Source organism: Cricetulus griseus, unplaced genomic scaffold (genome assembly GCF_003668045.3).
Source record: "Cricetulus griseus strain 17A/GY unplaced genomic scaffold, alternate assembly CriGri-PICRH-1.0 unplaced_scaffold_1, whole genome shotgun sequence".
NCBI classification, from domain to species: domain Eukaryota; kingdom Metazoa; phylum Chordata; class Mammalia; order Rodentia; family Cricetidae; genus Cricetulus; species Cricetulus griseus.
Window position 1 is genome coordinate 1,416,353 of NW_023276808.1, and position 19,494 is coordinate 1,435,846.

The 19,494-nt window shown below is 44.6% G+C and overlaps 2 protein-coding genes and 1 pseudogene across 4 annotated transcripts in view; 1 reads left to right on the plus strand and 2 right to left on the minus strand.

Annotated features, from left to right (window-relative positions):
- LOC113838333 (mothers against decapentaplegic homolog 1-like) overlaps window positions 1-2,921 on the minus strand; it is a 10,867-nt gene extending 7,946 nt beyond the window's left edge. Inside the window, exon 1 of the mRNA XM_035453531.1 lies at window positions 2,888-2,921. Within this exon, the coding sequence (XP_035309422.1) occupies window positions 2,888-2,921 (34 nt within the window). The remainder of the gene's footprint in view (window positions 1-2,887) is intronic.
- A 1,007-nt stretch (window positions 2,922-3,928) lies between these two features.
- Window positions 3,929-19,494, minus strand: part of LOC118239751 — a 37,395-nt pseudogene continuing 21,829 nt past the window's right edge.
- Window positions 11,385-12,070, plus strand: LOC113838943 (GTPase KRas-like). Of its 3 annotated transcripts, none has more exons than XM_035453610.1 (2): window positions 11,385-11,898; window positions 12,021-12,070. In XM_035453610.1, the coding sequence occupies exons 1-2, from the start codon at window positions 11,385-11,387 to the stop codon at window positions 12,068-12,070; spliced, it is 564 nt and encodes a 187-aa protein (XP_035309501.1). The 3 variants fall into 3 exon arrangements, with proteins under 3 accessions (XP_035309501.1, XP_035309502.1, XP_035309500.1); XM_035453611.1 differs by lacking the exon at window positions 12,021-12,070 and adding an exon at window positions 12,004-12,007 and having other exon boundaries at window positions 11,385-11,884; XM_035453609.1 differs by lacking the exon at window positions 12,021-12,070 and having other exon boundaries at window positions 11,385-11,954.

Consider the following 19,494-nt stretch of genomic DNA (forward strand, 5'->3'; position numbering starts at 1 on the left):
TAGATACAAACATTCCTGGATCTTTCTAGGTATACTGCCTCTGGAAACTTGGTTTACATCTCCAGCCAAGTTAGTATATTTTGTGCTTCTGTTTTTTTCTAGTATACAGTTTCCCAGTGTGATTACAATGCTGAGTTGTGAAGCAGGAAAACAAACAACTTCATTTTTGGGGGGGGGGTTTTCCAGACAGGGTTTCTCTGTGGCTTTGGAGGCTGTCCTGGAACTAGCTCTTGTAGACCAGGTTGGCCTCTAACTCACAGAGATTTGTCTGCCTCTGCCTCCAGAGTGCTGGTATTTAAGGCGTGCGCCACCAACCCCCAGCTAAACAGACAAATTTCTAAGGAATTGGCTGGGCAGGGAAATATTGCCCCCCCCTGCTTATATCTGCAAGGATTCTAGGTTACTGCTTGAATTGTCTCTGGAAACTGTGCAAATATTTGTTGGGTCTAGAGAAGCCGAGGCAAGCAGAACTAAGAAGTGGAGGACAGCCAAGGCTACAGAAACACCTTGTCTCTATCATAATATACCCAACTCCTCCAAATAAGTGTCCTCTGCCCTTATTTTAATCTGCAGTTTCACACTTTCGCCAGTAGGTGGGAGTCTTGTTACAGTGACTGACTGAAATGTCCAGTACTCAGATTTTTGTGGGGTTCCAGGGCAGCCTTGACAGTTACACAGAGAAAAGCAAAAGTCACACACAAAGTAATGTCTCTCAAGTGCTGGATCACAACTGTCCGAGGGAACAAAAGTCCTGGTGCCCTCCATTCTGTTGCTGCAGCTCTGTTGAAATGTAGATGGATGTGAGCCACCATGTGGTTGCTGGGAATTGAACTCAGGACCCCTGGAATAGCAGTCAGTGCTCTTAACCTCTGAGCCATGTCTCCAGCTACACAGCCTGTGTGTCAAATATTGTTTTCATTAGTTCTGTATGCAGTGCTTCTTGCTCTTGCACAGGGCCAGAGTTTAGTTCCACATACAACCATTTTTAACTCAGGTCGAAGGGATCAGCTCTCCTTTTCTGGCCAATATCAGGTCAATGCATGTAGACACATACATACACACATACATACGTACGTACGTACGTACATACGTACAGTTACATTGACACACACCACACACATAGCAGCAGCACCCACATGCAAAGAGAGAGAGAGAGAGAGAGAGAGAGAGAGAGAGAGAGAGAATTAACCATTAATATTTCTATTGCTTGTTTGTTTGGATTTTTTCCAACAGGGTTTGTCTGTGTAACCTTGGATGTCCTGGAACTCAATCTGTAGACCAGGCTTGCTTTGAACTCCCAGAGATCTGTCTGCCTCTGACTTCCCAAGTGCTGGGATTACAGGATTGCACCATCAATGTTCTTAACTACTGAGCCATCACTCTAGCCACAATACAAATCTCAAGGGCAAGGACAATGGAGATAACAAAGGAGAAAGGCTTTTTTGGCCATGTTTTGTATGAGGAGAGCATTGAGCTCAATGTGGCCTCAGACTTGTAGAAATACTGTCTGTCAGAGGCCAGAGAATGCTCTGCTTCATCTTGACTCAAGGTCAGAGAGTTCAAAACTGTCCTTGGTCTTCCAAGGTTAAAGTCATAAGGTCTAAGGCATGGCTACTATAGGATGTTTGATCTTAGTCTTGAATGTCTTACCTAAATATCTACAGACTTGGTCTGAGGTGTGGTTACTCTTTACCCTCAAGGCCCACAAGGAGAATTTGAGTCTCAGGTGTGGTTATCAAATGTTCGGTGGATTAAGATAGACAGTGTGTTTGTTCCTTATACATGATAAAGAAGTCTTTTGCCATGTTCCCCTTTTGGTTGGGGTACTTAAGAATGCTGAAGAGTAAATTTGGGAAGTCCAGTATTCGCACTGGATTGCCCTCTTGACTATCCTGTGTCTCTTTTTTTTAAGTGTCTTTACCTGCCATGTCTCAATCTATTCTCCCCCGCAGGTATGAACCTGGCAAGTTGGCTGGATCCCATTGAAGCCTAACATGGATTGATTGTCACAACTATGCAGTCCAGAAACACAGGTAAATGCAAAATACTAAACATTTATTTTCAGTGTTGGAACTTACAGCTCTGGCGATGCTAGGAAAGCAGACACTCTACTGCCAAACCATCCTCCTAGCTCAAATTTTCAGGGAAGGGCCTCATTAAGTTTTCCAAGCTGGCCTTGAACCTGGAATACTCTTACTTCAGCTTCCTGTGAAGCTGGGATCCAGCTAGTGGTTTTGGTTGTGCTTTTGCTCTTAATACTGTTCCATATGGTGTACTTTGGAGACACAAGAACAACCAGTAGATGTTTTCCTTTCCACCCACGAGGGTTCTGATTGTTAAGCTTGTCATCAAGCTTGACAGTAGATGCTTTAACCTGCTAAGCCAGCTCTCCATCCCTTTAGTTTTGTTTTAGGATGAGTATTTTGCACACATGGATGACTGAAACTCATATTGCAGTTCCAATGGAGGTCACCAGGGGTGATTCGATCTCCTGAAACTGGAGTTGGAGCCCCTGGAACAGGTTGTGAGCTGCAGAGTGGGATCTGGAAACTGGGACATCTGCAAGAGCAACAAGTGCCCTAACCACAGAGCTACCTCTCCAGCCTCCTTACTCCCAATGTTCAGTTGCTTGTTGGAGACAGGGTCTCTCTGCTCCCTTGGCTGGTGTGGGATTGTTATGCCAAGTTCGTTAGAACTCAAAAAGAGACCACCAAGGAGCTGATTCACTGATGCAAATGAATGCCTCAGTTGTTATGGCTTTTTAAATGAAACAGCGGCAAGAAGGGTGGTGTGTCCCTTGGCTGTTCAGGATTGGTTAAGAGTAGGTGACTAGGGCCAGGTGGTGGTGGCAGCAGCCTTGGCTGGAGTGGAATTCTTTGAGATCTACCTGCATCTGCCTTCCATGTGGTGGGATCCAACATGTCCCAACCACTCTGGGTTCCTTAATCCCAATCTTGAGTGTCTTTAGACATTAATAAATAAAACCCACAGGAACTTTTAGTTGTATTCTCATTTCCAGAAGCAGATAGCATGGTGTGGAAAGCATGTCCAGTGGGTAAATAACAGACTCAGAAATCCCAGGTGCCAGCTGAGACTGGTTTCATTTAAAAGAACAAGAGAAGGCTTGGGGGTTGGAGCACTGTCTGCTCTTCCAGAGGTCCTGAGTTCAATTCCCAACCACCACAGTGTGCCTCATAACCATTTATAAAAAGATTTGGTGCCCTCGTCTGGTGTGCATACATACAAACAGGCAGAATACTGTGTACAAAATAAACAAATATTTATAAAAATAAAGGAAAAGCCAAGCAGTGGTGGTCCACAACTTTTTAACCTCAGCAGTCAGGAGACAGAGGCAGGAAGATTGCTGTGAGTTGAAGACCCACCTGGTCTACAAGAGCTACTAGCTGGACAGCCTCTAAAGCCACAGAGAAACACTTCCTCAAGAAAAAAAGAAAAAGAACAGGAAGTAAATTCAAACTGTCCATGCTTGCAATGCCAGCATTCAGGAAGCTGGGGCAGGAGAATGGAGACTTTGAACTACCTGAGGAGTCTAATCCCCAGCTAGCATTCTACAGAATTGCTGGTCTCAAATATTACAAGCAATTCTATGAGTGAAATAGTTCCCCTTTCATTAACATATTTTATATTATTTTTAGTATTTACATATGTACATATCTAGGGCTGTGAGTTGGAGTCATGACCATGAAGGCCCCGAAAGCTAGAATTACAGTTGAATGTGTCCGCCTGACATTGGTGCTGGGAAACGAACTCAGGTCCTCACCAAGTGCTTTTAACTGTTGATCTGTCTCTGCAGCATCATTTATTTATCCAGTGTTTAATGAATCTCTATCATTTAGAATTCTACCACCAAATCTGAGGCCATCATTCCTGAATCCCCTATTCTCCCCAAGAAATCAGGGTCCATCTCTCACCACAGGACTCGAAGTTTGAAGCTTGGATGTCTTAACCTCCTGCACAGTATCCTGACACCTGTGTCCCCCAGAGCGTTGTTGGTGACATTAAGCTAAGTCGGTGTCTGGTTGATTTGCAGGATGGAAAAAAGGTCCTCACCTGCTTTGGCTGTGAGGCCACAGCTGTCCAGCCTGCAGGGGACAAGGTGAGGTGTGTGAGGTGGTCTTTTCAGGGAGTTGAGGTGAGGACTTTACAGGTGACAGGGTTTAAAGGAAACTGTCGTGAGCCCATCCAGTGGTTGCTAGACAACTTCCTTAGTGAGGGGTGTATCCCTCAGCAAATATTGGCCCTGGTAATTGACACAGGTAATCCTAATTAGCTTCACTTGGTGGCCAGAGACAGCGGAATCTCTGAGTTCAAGGCTGCTGTAGTCTACAATGCTGAGTTACACAGAATAAGTAAACATTTGGAGGGCAGGGACTTGGAACAGAAAAATAATATAAGTTATAATTATGAGAGTTATTATACACTGGATCGCCTTTGTGGTTTGAAGGCAAGGATCAATGATTTCCTTCTGTGGTTAGATTGTTCCTCATTTTAGTCTGGAGCCACATTTGGTCTGGAAGAGTAGAGTTAGGGAGGTCCCTGACCTCGGGGCTTCTCTGTCCCCAGGGAACACATCTCTAAACAGTGAGTCCGTCCAGTGCCTGCAGCTTGATAAGGTTGTGGGTTTGGAAGGACAGACATGGTGACTCACACTGTAATCCCAACAGAGGAAGGCTGATTTCTGAGTTCCAGGATAGCTAGGGCTACACACAGGAAACCCTGACTGGGGATAAAGCGGAGAGGGATATGTAGATAGAGACAGAGCAGCAGTGTTGTGAAGCAGGGTGAGTCTGAGAGTGTATAGCCAGTATAGTAACAGATAATAGAAATCTAATATTCCAACAGCAAGAGCTGGAGAGATGGCTCAGTGGTTAAGACTGCTCTTCTAGAGGAGCCAAGTTTGGTTCCTAAGTTTGGTTTAGTTGGTTCACAACATCCTGTAACTGATATTCCCGGGCTTCTGATGCCATCTTCTGGCCTCTGTGCACACCGCATGCCCAGATACACATACCAATAGATGAAAAGAAAATGCCCAAGTTAATAAATGCCTTATTCACCAAGCAAATTCTAAACACCCCCAAGGTTTTTCACCTGTGTATATGTGCGTGTGTATTTACATATGTGTATGTATGTCTAATGGGGGGCTGGTTTTTGGAGGATGGGGGAATCTTTTCTCTCTCTACTTATGTGGGGAGTTATGGCAGCATGGTGGCAGGAGCAGGAACCTGAGACATCACATTTTCTTTTTTTTTTTTGAGAGAGGGTTTCTCTTTGTAACATTTGGTGCCTGTCTGAAGCTTGCTGGCATGGAGCAGGGTGGCATGGAACTCACAGAGATCCTCCTGCCTCTGCCTCTCAAGTGCTGGGATTAAAGGCTCCAGCCCATCATTCCCTGGCTCAGTTATGTTTATGTGTTTCCGGCCTTTAGAATGAAAATAACCATCGTTGTTTTCTGTTCTGTTTTTTGAAGTAGCATCTCCCATATCCCTCGCTGGCCTGATAGTAGCTATAAAGCCGAGGCTGGCCTTAAAATTTCTACTTAAGCAGCCAGTGTGTATTGGTTCATGACTCCATTAGCATCCCCACGCTACTCCTGTTGCCCTCCTCCTAAGCAAAACACTCATCACAGCTCCTGAATTCTGCAGGCCACGTGCCTTAGGCCTTCCCCCAACAGCCACAGGCCCCTGTCTCCCAAGTCGTTAAAGCTCATGTCCAGTTTTCAGAGGCAAGTGTTGACTTGGAACACATGGGCAATCCCTGCACATGCATCTAAGCCCAGCAGGCAAATGCCCAACCTAGAGGAAGGGATGGCCAAGGTGAGTGTGTCCTATGCCTTTTGGTTAGGTCACCAGGGCTGGGCTTACATGCCAAATTCGTATGCTGGGTGCAGGGTTATGGCCTTGCCCACCTTTGAGAGAGGCAAGGGGAGAAGGCAGAGAGGAAGGCAAGACAGAAGGCAAGGGCCAAGCAGCTCACAATTGGCTGAAACTCCAGTCCTAGGCAATCTAAACTTGTCTTCTGGACTCTGTGGGTACCAGACAAGAGCTTGGTCAAAAGCATACATGCAGGCAGAAAGGAACATCTGTCAAATTTTGTAATTTAAAAAAAAGAAGAAAGGGTGGGGCTGTGGTAGGGCACACATTTAACCCCAACACTCAAGAGGCAGCGGCAAGGGGATTGCTCTGAGTTCAAGCCCAGCTCTGGTCTACAGAGAAAGTTCCAGGACATCCAGGGCTGTTACACAGAGAAACCTAGATGGTTAATTGTTGCAGGAGCCCATTGTGGGTAGTATATCCCTGGGCCAGTAGGGCTGTGCTGTATAAAATCATCTAGCAGAGCAAGCCACAGGGAACCAACCAGTAAGCAGCAAATTTCTTTGGTTTCTTTACTGTTTCAATCTTCTGCCTTGGTTTCCCCCAGTGAGGAGCTATATAACTTGTAGGATAACAAAAACTCTTGATTCCTGAAGTCACCTTTGGTCATGTTGTTTATCACAGTAACAGAAAGCCAAGTAGAACAGAGGGTACACTTTGGTCAGTGTTTGTTCTGAGACCTGAAAGTTTAACAAATCTCCCCCGCCAGAAATTAAATATATATATATATATATATATATATATATGTGTGTGTGTGTGTGTGTGTGTGTGTGTGTGTGTGTGTATGTATGTATGTATGTATGTATGTATGTATGTATGTATATGTGTATATATGTATGTATACAGTGTTCTAATGGCATGTATGCCTGCAGGCCAGCAGAGGGCACAAGATCTCATTAGAAAAGGTTGTGAGCCATCATGTGGTCTCTGGGAATTGAACTCAGGACCTCTGGAAAAGCAGCCAGTGCTCTCAACAACTGAGCCATCTCTCCAGTACCTCCCCTGGAAACTAAATGTACAGCAGAACAGAAGAGCCGTTTCAGTGGTGTCAGTGATGTGTGTGTAAAGACCCCGTGGCAGGAAAAGTTGACATCAAATTTCTGTAGCTAGAGCTGGTGAGGAAATGAGTGGGCCCACAGCCTCCATGGACAGAGAAGACAGGAAAAGCATGCTGAATCAGGAACTGCAGTCACCAGGGGGTCTGCAGTTTGCAGTCTGGGTGCCTGAGGCCCTCACACAGCAGAAGCACCCTGGGATCACCAAGGTTGTTTAGGCCCAGTTCCAGCTCAGTCAGGGTCTGGTCCAGGCTGAGGCTGGAGACCAGATCGTCACAGGCAGCTTGGCTGAGGTGGCAGATTTTCAGCCTGTGTAAAAGCCAGCTGGTAAGCATGATGGGGGGATTTCCTGGGGACATGGAATCTATCCTCTGCCCCTGTCTTCAGAGTTCAGTGTTCTCAGGAAGCTGTGTGGCACACACCTGTGACATCCACCAGCACATGGTAGACAGAGGCAGGAAGATGTTCCATTAGACTTGACTGGGTGTATAGTGAGGCTCTGGCTCAACAAGACAGGGGCTCTAGCTGTAGCTCAGTTGGAGGGCTCTTGCCTATTGTGTGCAAGGTCCTGGGTTTTATTCCCAGCACCCTCCCATCCCCCCAAAGAAAGCAAGCAACAAGCTGTTCAATGCCTGGCGATGGTGGAGCACACCTTTGATCCCAGCATCCAGGAGACAGAGACAAGACAGAGATCTCTGTGCATACAAGGCCATCCTGTGATACAGAGTGAATTCCAGAATATCCAGGGCTACACAGAGAAACCCTATCTAAAAAGTAAACAAATGAACAAACAAAAATACCTGTCCAAGGTGCCAATATGATGTTACAAGTATTTGGTTACATAAATATATTCAGGATTTTCAAATTGCATTTAAAAATTATTTTGTGTGAGTTGGGCATGGTGGCTCACACCTTTGATTCTAACACTGAGGAGGCAGATGCAGGCAGATTTCTGTGAGTTGGAGGTCAGCCTGGTCTACATATCAAATTCCAGGTTAGTCAGAGATATACAATGGGACGCTGTCTCAAAAATATTTCGTGGTCTATACCTGTGCACATGCACAGCAGCAAGTGCTCCTCAGCACAGAGCCATCCCTCCAGCCCCTGTGGGTCTTTTCTAATTAATGCAGGAGCCCTTATGGGCATTGTTCCACGACAGCTTGCAAGAGTCTCTCCTTTCACAGTGTGGGAGCCAGGCAATAAACTCAGGTTGTCAGTACCTTTACCAGAGGAACCATCTCACCAGACCCTACAGGTACTTTGTAGTAAGACTTTTTATTGGCTAAAACAAACAAGACTGGCATATGTCTCAAGCCTTTGGTCCTAGAACTAATAGAGAATAGAGAAAGTTAAAAGCCTTTGGTCCTAGAACTAATGGTTATATATGTGGAGATCATGTTTTTCCTTCCTGAGTAATGAATGGTTGAACTACCTCAGGGGGTTGAACTTTGTCAACAGCCTTGATAGCCAGTGCCTTTATCTGCTGTGCTGCCACATTTTGGACCCCTGCTATCAAATCTCTGTCTCTGTCTCTGTCTCTATCTCTCTCTCTCTCTGTAGACCAGGCTGGGCTCGAACTCGCAGAGATCAGCCAGCCTCTGCCTCCCGAGTGCTGGGACTACAGGCGTGCACCACCAACAACTGGCCTCTTTTTTCTAATTTTTAAAATTATTATTTTATTGGGTTGGAGAGATGGTTCAGCTATTAAGGGCACGGGTACCTCTTGCAGAGGACCCAGGTTCAATTCCCAATACTCACATGGCAGCTCACAGCTGTTATGGGATATTAGTTGAAGATTTCTTACATTCTTTTATGTTGCATTTGTTTAACCCTGTTAAGCTGTGTTTCTTTTCCGGCCCAACATGCCTGACTGGTCTAATAAAGAGCTGAACTGTCAATAGCTAGGCAGGAGAGAGGGATAGACAGGGCTGGTGGGCAGAGAGAATAAATAGAAGAAGAGAGAGAGGAAAAGGGAAAGAAGAGAAAAGGGGGAGAGAGAACACCAGGGGACAGCCACACAGCCATCAAAAGAGTAAGAAGGAAAGAAAGAGATAGAGAATAGAGAAAGGTAAAAAACCCAGAGGCACAAGGTAGATGGGATGTTTTTTAAAAGTATTTATTTCTTCTGTGTATAGCATTCTCCCTGCATATGTGCCTGCCCTGCATACTAGGAGAGGGCACTGGAACACATTACAGATGGTTGTGAGCCACCATGTGGTTGCTGGGAATTGAACTCAGGACGTCTAAAGAATAGCCAGTTCTCTTAACCTCTGAGCCATTTCTCCAGTCCTTTTACATGGAATAACTATGGACAACCATCTGCAACTCCAGCTCCAAGGGACCCAGCACCCTCACACAAACATACATTCAGGCAAAACACCAAAGCTCACGAAATAAAAAGTACATAACATTTTAACTGAGCGGTGGTGGCACATGCCTTTAAACCCAGCACTTGGGAAGCAGAGGCAGGCAGAACTCCTTGAATTTGAGTCTAGCCTGGTCTACAGAGGTATATCCAGGACAGCTAAGGCTACACAGAGAAATCCTGTTGGGGACCTCTTTAGGGTCTACTGTTCTTCTTGTAACTAAGAGTGACCCACAGTGCCCTCAGGGTCCACTGTCTATCTTGTGACTAGGTGTTTACTTACTAGTTCCCTGCTTCTGCATAGGCCTTTATACAAGAATGCAAATTATCTGCCTATTGAGGGGGCAATTGGCGGCATGGACCTTGATCTGAGTAAATTTACACTCGGGCTGCTATTTGTATATAAGCCTACTCCCCTTTGAAATAAAAAGCCTTCTCTTTGCAAGAGTGACTGTCTAGGTTGTCTTTATGTAATCGTCAGATTCCCTTGCCCGAATCCATGAGAAGGTGGTAGAGCTGCCTATTACGACAATTAGAGTTCTCACCAAGATTTGGGAAAGAAGGGGAGACACTGAAGGATCAACCGGGAAGACTTGCCAGCATTAAGGTAAGGAACAGGTGTATTGAAGATGGGTGCAGCTAGTTCTTACTCTCTTATGGGGAAACAATTGGTCCAATTCTCCAATAATCAGGGCACCAGTATTAAGTACAAGACAGCAACAGACGTTTTAAAAACTGTACATGAGTTCAGCCCTTGGTTTTTAATCTTTAGTATTGGTGATGGGGAGCAGGTGAGGATAGACCTGCAAAGGGCATTACACAGAGATGGGCCGAATGCCATACCAACTGTTACTTTTTCTCTGTGCCCTCTTGTCAAAGAAGCACCTCTTAGTAATACTGTGGAATTGAAAAAGCAGGTTAAGGAAGCCCAGGCTGCCTTCCACAGAGGCTCAGAACCTGTTAGGTCACTTCAAGCTTCTAATGACACTTCCTTTGGGCCCTCTCCCTCATATTCAGGGGATTAGACTAAGGAAAGGGAAGAAATGGAAAGGTATGTTAAATTATAACATAAGCTAAAAAAATGTTCCCTTGAGTCTCATCCTCCTTCTCGAAATTCTAGTGTTCTCTGTTTCCCTTTGGGCTTTCCTGAAAAGCAGAGTGGCCCAGTGATGTCCCCAATCATAGAGATAGTTGCTCCTCAAGGCCAGAATCTGTGAGAGCATTCCCCTCTTAATTATTAGGATATTAAACAGCTGAAAGAGGCAGTTATGGCTAACAGGCCTCATGTACCTTTTATTACTCTGACCATTTTTTAATTCTTTGTGGCCTTGAATTCCACGCCCAGTGATTGGCAACAATTATGTCCAGCTGTGCTGTCCAGGGGAGGTTATTTGATTTGGAGAGGTGAATTTGAAGAGCTATGTAACCATATGGTACAGCGCAAGACAGCTGCCAGTTTCCCTGAAAAGAACTCAGAAATGCTTACTGGTACGGGAGCCTATGCAGACCTAGGTCAGCAAATTCTTTACGATCCAGCTGTATATGCACAGATCTCAGCAGCTGCTTTCAGGGCGTATATTTGGGGATGCCGATAATGTCATGTCTATATTTAGAAAACTAGCTTTAAAAAATGCCAACAAGTATTGTAAAGAGGCTTTACCACCTCACAAGGCCAAAAGCCTCAATGATTACATTCGCATTTGTAGAGATATAGATAGACACCACATTATGGGACAAGTTATTGCTTCTGCTATGCAGGGAAATAAGGTCAGTGAGGGAGCCAAACCTAAGACATGCTTGCTTGTGGCAAATGGGTTGCACCCTCAAAAGATTAGTCTTCGGCTGGACACCCTTCAAACTTTAAATGGTTTTCAGAGGTTTCTGGGTGATATTAATTGGATCAGACGTAGTTTAAAAATTACTACTGTTGCGATTCTGCAGCTGAGGCGGCAGTAGAGGGGGAGGAGGAAGGCGGCGGCTTGCCCAGAGTCCGGCTCACGTGTCATTTCGTACCTGGAGAGAGCCACCAAGGGACCTGAGGTGTGGCACGCGGCCGGTAGAGGCCTGCTGAAAATGACTGAGTATAAACTTGTGGTAGTTGGAGCTGATGGTGTAGGCAAGAGTGCCTTGACGATACAGCTAATTCAGAATCTCTTTGTGGATGAATATGATCCTACAATAGAGGACTCCTACAGGAAACAAGTAGTAATTGATAGAGAAATCTGTCACTTGGACATTCTCGACACAGCAGGTCTAGAGGAGTACAGTGCAATGAGCGACCAGTACATGAGGACTGGGGAGGGCTTTCTTTGTGTATTTGCCATGAATAATACTAAATCATTTGAAGCTATTCACCATTATAGAGAACAAATTAAAAGAGTAAAAGACGCTGAAGATGTGCCTATGGTCCTAGTAGGGAATAAATGTGATTTGCCTTCTAGAACAGTAGACACAAAACAGGCTCAGGACTTAGCAGGAAGTTATGGGATTCCATTTATTGAAACCTCAGCAAAGACAAGACAGAGAGTGGAGGATGCTTTTTATACATTGGTGAGAGAGATCCGACAAAACAGATTGAAAAAAATCAGCAAAGAAGAAAAGACTCCTGGCAGGGTGAAGATTAAAAAGTGCATTGTAATGTAATCTGGGTGTTGATGATGCTTTCTATACCTTAGTCCGAAAATTCCAAAACATAAAAGATGAGCAAAGATGGTAAAAAGAAGAAAAAGAAGTCAAAGACAAAGTGTATAATTATGTAAATACAATTTGTACTTTTTTCTTAAGGCATACTCAAGTAAAAGTGGTAATTTTTGTACATTACACTAAATTACTAGCATTTGTTTTAGCTTTACCTAATTCTATTTTTTTTCTGTTCGTGCAAACTTTCAGCTTTTATCTTAAATGCTTATTTTAAAATGACAGTGGAAACCTCTTTTCTCTAAGTGGCAGTATTCCCTGGGTTGGACTTCAACTAGCAATGCCTGTGGAAGAGACTAAAGACCTGAGACTGTCTTCAAGGGGTTTGGTGCATGCAGTTGATTCCACGCTAATTCTCTTACCAGCTGTGAGCATTGTGTGACCCGGAGTAGTGAAGTTTTTGATCCATGTCTGCTCTGTTTCATCTAGACATTGAGTGATTTAATTAGTAATTACAGCTGCATTGAGACCTAAGACTTTGGAATCACAGATTTTTGGACTTCCCTTGATTCACATTTAGCATGTCCTAGAGTTTATCATCTTTCATAAGTCTAGTTAGAGTGTTAAGTGTTGGGACTCAGCCCCCATAGGGTCTCTAAGAGTTGTTTTCCAGTATAACCACAGGTACCTCCTGTTTTCCTAACCTTGCCCCACTAGGATCATGATGTGAAACCTTGACCTGGGATTTTGAAAGTTTGTATACAAGGCTGCTTCACAATAAAAGTGAGGAACATTCTCTCAGAAACAGAACCAGGCATATTGTGATTCATCCAAATCTCCAGGCTTTTGCCCAATACTCGGACTTAGTGGTGGCCAAGAGCAGCCACAAATTGAGGTCCCACTGAGAACAGGAATGAAAGGGGACCCTGAGAGATCACCCTTAGAATGCTGGTAAGCAAGTAAGGAGTTGTGAGGGTGGATTGCAAAACGTACTGGAAAATAGGTACCTCAACTCCTAAGAGAGTTGGATTGGAATAGAGATCACAGTCAAACACACAGAGAAAGTTTAAAGAAACAAGGTACTGGTAAGATTTCATTTTAACTTTGGATTAAACAATAATGCTAAGAAAATTATTGAAGAAATCCAGGAAATCAACCTCTGAGGAATTCCTCCTGAATGAACCACACACCAGCAGCCAGGTGACCCAGCAGCCTGTGCCCTTGTCCACTGGAGCCGGCTGTGGGCTCCAGTCAGACGAAACTAATGTGGTGTGCACAGGCTGGCTGGAGAAATCACTTCCTGAGAAAAAGTTGGGGCACTAAGCTTGGAAGAAATTCTGGTTCATCCTGCGGAACGGTAAGATGTGTGGTGACCCAGATGTTCTAAAATACTATAAGAATGAACACTGCTATAAGAAACCCTTGGGGATCATCAACCTAAACTTCTGTATGCAGTTGGATGTAGCCCTGACCTTCAACAAACAAGAGCTCCAAAAGAGGTTCATGTTTGGTATCATTATCAATGAGCACACCTTTTACCTGGTGGCTGAGACAAAGGCTGACAGGAATAGGTGGGTCCAGAGCATCTGTCAGATCTGCGACTTCAGTCAAACTAAAGAGAGCACTGACACCCTGAGAAACCTTTCTTTAGTCAGTCATAATCTCTGCTCTTCTCCAGCTGAATTCAGAAACTCCAGTCAGCCCCTGCTCCAAGCAGGGTCTGTGGCAGACAGTGAGGATGTGTACACGTTCAAGGCACCCAGAAACACCCTGTGTAAGGAATTTGGAAACCTCCCAGTGGACTTAGCTCCCCCACCGCACCCCAAGACACCTTGCAGGGGCTGCCCTCAACAAAGACCTCCAATCATTGACTACAAGTAGCCAACACGAGGTGAAGAAACTGCCTGCTTGTTTGCTAAATCACTAGAAAAGACTGTTGTGGGTCAATCAGATAGTCCCAGCTCTGTTTGCAATTATATGCCCATAAACCCAGGTTCTGACATCCCCATGAGCAAAATGCCCCATCAGTTTACCAGCCGAGGAAGTGAGATCCTCAAGCTTGGCCGAAAAGCAAAGTCAGTACCCCTTGACCTGAGTAATAACACTGTCATCAATGAGCTCCCTTTAAATTCATTTGTCACCAAGTCTTGGTCCACATTCAACCACACCTTTAACCCAAGGTCCTCCAAGTACTGCTGTTGGGTCTCCCATACCGACTCTGGAGACGGTGAGGAGAACTGTGTCTCTATGCAGACCCCAATGTCTTCATCCCCTGTACCCAGTGTCATTAACAACCCAGCTCCAAAAAAGAGTACTGGCAGTGCCAATTACATAGCCCTGCACTTCCAGGCGCTCTCCCCAAGACCTCATCACAAGCCATCCACATCATTGTCACACCAGATGAGAAAGGAGAATATGTCCAAATAGATAAAGAATAGACCCAGTTCCTACAAAAGTCCATACAGGAATGGACAAAGATGCGACAGTCCTGAAGATCTTCCAAAGAGGCCAAACTATTGTTAGGATGGTCTTCCCCTGACATCTCCTCTCATTTGTGAGTTTTAGTCAAAAGATGTATAAACGTTCTGTATGTATGGTGTGGCCACACGTGTATATATGAAGTGTGATTGTAAATGTGTGACTGTTAACAAAAGAATGCTATTGTGTTGTCTTTAAATCATTTAATTACTAGGGAAGGAGCAACAGTTGTTAAAGTACAGGTTACGTGGGAAAAAATTTCTGCTTTTATTCCATGGAGGGTGAAGAGCTGTGGATTCCTTCCAGACTGGTATGGTTTCATGGGACAGGACCCCATGAAGCAGTGGCCCAGGTGATCCTTATATTTGTTTTCATTTAAATTTGGTCAGTTAGAAATGGTAGTGGTCACACTCAATCACTTTTTTAAGCAAAAAACAGGACTATGATATAGAAATGATACTTTGTATAGGAATGGATCCTCATTTGTTGATACTTTGTATTGGAATGGATCTTCCTTTGTTGATATTAGTTAGGTTTTCTAGATATATAGATATTCTTCAAACCATTCAAAGACCTAAGGAATACATGACATTTAAATGGTTTAGGGTTTTTCTTGACAGTGAGACACAAATTCTCCTGCACAGCAGTTACATCTGAGAGGAATATGGGCATCGAACAAATAAAGTTTGCCTTTGATGTGGCAAAGTAGCCATTTGGGTAAGAAGCTGCTCTTGCCTGAATTGTTTGACTGTTGCTTTATACACTGGACATGCAGTGCCCACAGGAAAGTGACTGCTTAAACAAGATGGACATCAAAAAATTGTTCCAGGTTCTTGGAAGAGTCTGCCAGATATTCTACAGGACACAGAAAAAAGGTGACTGACAAACTGCCAATGTAGGTGGACAGTTTAGAATTTCCTGCTTTGCTGAGAAGTCTGTCAGACACATTGTGACCTGTAGGCTAATGCCCCAACATTACCAAGAACCTTTGGGTGACTGTCTGGGAAGCAAGATGTGTCTGTCATTTCTAGAGTTTATATATTATCTTTCTATGGTTTTTGATGGTGAAGTTAGCTAGTAATAGATAGAATGCTTGAAATCTTATAGTTCTTCCTTGTTAATTGTTTTGTTATATATAAAGAAGGGGGAGATGTTGGGACCCAGATACCACAGGGTCTCTGAGTTGTTTTCCAGCATAACCATGTGTAATCCCTCTTTATCTGACCTGGCCCTACTAGCATCAATATTCTGTTGTGAACCCTTTCACCTGGGGTTTTTGTAAGTTTGTATTTTAGGCTGCTCCACAATAAAGGTGAGAGTCATTCTCTCAGAAAGTGAACCAGGCATCTTGTTGTTCATCTAAATCTCCAGGCTTTCACCCGATACTCAGACTTAGTGGTGGCCAAGGGCAGCCACAGAGCAGCATGCACAAACAGACTCAGTCATCTGCTGGCATAGACGATGGTTCCACAGCAAGGGTTAACACTGTCATCCTAACACGTCACAGATTTTCAGGTTTAAAATAAACCCAGGAGTGAGAGTCCTCTGGGAATACATCATGCCTAAAAACTAATCAAAATGCCTTTCTTTAGTCAACCTGACTCCCAGAAAGAATTAAATATGTGTTTGCTCATGTCAGGTCATTTTAAGTGAAAAGGAAAATTATTTTTATATTATATTTTATATTATATTTTATATGACTAACAGTCTTCTCTCTTCCCATGTATATATAAGGAAATGCTCATACATATGATTAAATAAAGGTCAAATTTTTTTTCAAAGAAACTATTTCAGAACAGAAAGTGCATGTATGTATGTGTACATGGACATATACATGTAATGCAAATTTGCCTTTTTTTTTGCTTTTCGAGACAGGGTTTCTCTGTGTAGCTTTGGAGCCTATCCTGGCACTCGCTCTGGAGACCAGGCTGGCCTCGAACTCACAGAGATCTGCCTGCCTCTGCCTCCCGAGTGTTGGGATTAAAGGCGTGAGTCTAAGGCCTTGATGCAAAGCTCCCACCATAGAAAATTGACTCTTAAAAGAATAACTGTTTTTGTTTTTTTGTTTTGTTTTGTTTTGTTTTTTTTTTTAGAGAGATGGGTTTCTCTGTATTTCTTTGGAGCCTGTCCTGGTACTCACTCTGTAGACCAGGCTGGCTTCAAATTCACAGAGATACGCCTGCCTCTGCCTCCCTCCTGAGTACTGTTATTAAAGGCATGTGCCACCACCATCCAGCACAAAGAACAACTGTTGGGAGACTCATGTCTCCTCTCAACACTTCAGTGAGCTAAGGCAGGAGTATCGCCAGAATACAAGTCCAGTGTGGCCAATGGAGTACAAGAAAAAACTACAATGTAACAAGCAGAGAGAAAACCCAAGAGACAGAAAACACTGGGGGCTGGGGAGATGAAATGACTCAGTGGCTTAGAGCATTTACTTTTCTTGCAGAGAACCTAGGAATCCTAGAACCCCCGAGGTCCATGACCACAACCCAAAACTCCATGTCCAGGGGTTTGAATGCCCTGATATGATATCACTTTCGGCAAAGCCAGGGGTGCATTTTCTGCACCTATGTGCATACAGGCATGGAATCTCCTACATATTAAGAATGAATGAAACTGAAGTGAAGCACAGAAACACTGAATTTTGGAGACTGGTGCTGAACCCAAACAATCTGAGCCCCTCATTAGCAGAAGGTTGGCTGTATCTGAGGTCAGGAGGCAGAACTTAGGGAGAGCCACTTTTTGTGTCACGGCACCAGCAACATGGCTAGAAGAGGTGGTGACAGCCACCTAAGTGGTGACCTGAGTTTAATGACCGGAAGTCATTATGAATGACTGTGTCAACTCCTCAAGTCCCCATATCAGTCTGTGAGTCAGGGTACATCTGTAAATCTACAACCAAAAAGAAAAGGAGCCACACAGGCCAGTTCTGTTCTCCATTCTCCCCACTCGGCTCTATCAGTGGGCCTTGCAGAGGACTTCCAATTAGACACACAGACAAGTCCTGAGCTGGGACTTCATTAACTGCTGTTATTGGGCTCCAGGCTGCTGATGTTCAGGGGGAGACACTCAAGAGGGAGGCCCTTTCTCCCTTGGGAAACCCAGAGGGCACTTCCCACTTGAGGGGTATACCCTGACAAGGTCTGATGGTTAGGTTCACCTGCTTGGTTAAAGAATCCACCGATAAATAAATAAATAAATAAATAAATAATAAAACGAATGTATATATGTGAAAAAGAATGTGTATACACACAGACACACACACACACACACACACACATATATATATATATCATATGCAAATATGGGCTGAGCCTATTGGTACAGTTATTCCACAACAGCCCTCAGAAGGAGAGACACAGGGGGGTAGACACAGGAAATCAAGGCCTGTCTACTGTCCAAAACCAGGTTTAGGCTATCCACCTAAAGCTTCATACTGAGACCTTTATTTTTATTTTATTTTATTTTTTATTGGTTTTTCGACACAGGGTTTCTCTGTTGCTTTGTAGGCTGCCGTGGAACTAGCTCTTGTAGACCAGGCTGGTCTCCAACTCACAGAGTTGGAGTTTGCCACAGTGAGACTGGTCATAAGTGTCACCTGGCTTACCTTACACAGAGAGACCCTTGTCAAAATGAAATTGAACATTATAGGCACTGCCACACCCTTGCCTAGCATTCAGGGAACTGTGGGTTTCCGGATTCTCTCCCAGAAGTGGTGGTGAGCATCTGTGCTGTTTAGACACGGTCTTAACAAAAATGCGTTTGGTTTTTCAAATGCTGGAGTCATGAGGGACAAGAGCTCATCCAGGGACACTCATCCTTGGAGGCACTGTCTACTGTCAGGACCCAAGAGAGCAGTCCCAAATCAATTGCCTGGCTCAGGGAGGCCTTTCAGGAACACGGAGATGTGCGTCCCCTGGTGTCACTTCAGGACATTGCTGATAGTGCAGCCTCTGAAGCAGGAGACAGCTTTGGGACCTGGGTACAGATCTCCGTGATGGGGTACGCACAAGGGCCAGTGGTCATTCCTAAGGACCATTTTCAACAAAGGCCGGCGATGGAACCAGGATTCCAGGCGGGCTGCAGTGTTCACTTAGAAAAAGGCTGCAAGCTGCAGGGACCCCCAGGGCAACAGTGTTTAGACCTCCCGGAGTGTTCTCCCACAGGAGGTGGTTTCTCCTTTGATCCGGTTCTGCCCACGGTGGAACTGGACTGTGGGGTCCTGAGAACCTGTGCCGTGTTGCGTCCTGACAGTGCAGGGGCTCTGGGGTGTTTGTGTGAGTGACCTGTACCTCTTGTAAAAGGTCTAGGCTGCCTGTGCTCTGCTTGAGAAGAAACCTGGCTCAGGCTATGACGTCAAGCTGAGAGGGGGATTTTGTTGGTTTGGGGAAGCAACTCTGAAGCTTGGACTTCACAATCTGAGGCAAAATGCCAGTCTTCAAGATCTTCGACATTTTTTTTCCATTTCCATTGCTGGTTCTTTTGTGTTTTGTTTTGTTTTTCCAGACAGGGATTCTCTGTAGATTTGGAGCCTGTCCTGGAACTAGCTCTTGTAGATAAGGCAGGTCTTGAACTCACCGAAATCCGCCTGACTCTGCCTCCCGAGAGCTGGCATTAAAGGCGTGTGCCACCACCGTGGGGCCATTCCTTTTGTTTTTAACACACATGAATTTCTTATGCGCATGCTGGCCTCAAAGCAGGTCTAAAGCCCCAGGTTGAGATAGAAATTCATGATTCTCCCTCCTGGAGGCAAGACCAAATCTGTACAGCCCCAAAGGAGATCTCTATCTGTTCTGAGGTCTGGATACCCAGGTCTCAATCAGGCCAGCATCCTTCCCTTCCCAGGAAGATGGTTTTCCAACTCTGCCTGGCTGCCACTTTGCCACAGGCACCACTGTCCATCAACTAACTGTATACAACCATGGTTTCTACAGCATGACAAAGAGGACAATGACCACTAGAAACTTCATGTAGCTCTGCAGGCCTTTAGCAAATCATAGCCATCCTCCAGCCTCTGCTTCTCAAGTAACTATCATGCATATAACTATACACACACAGAGAGACA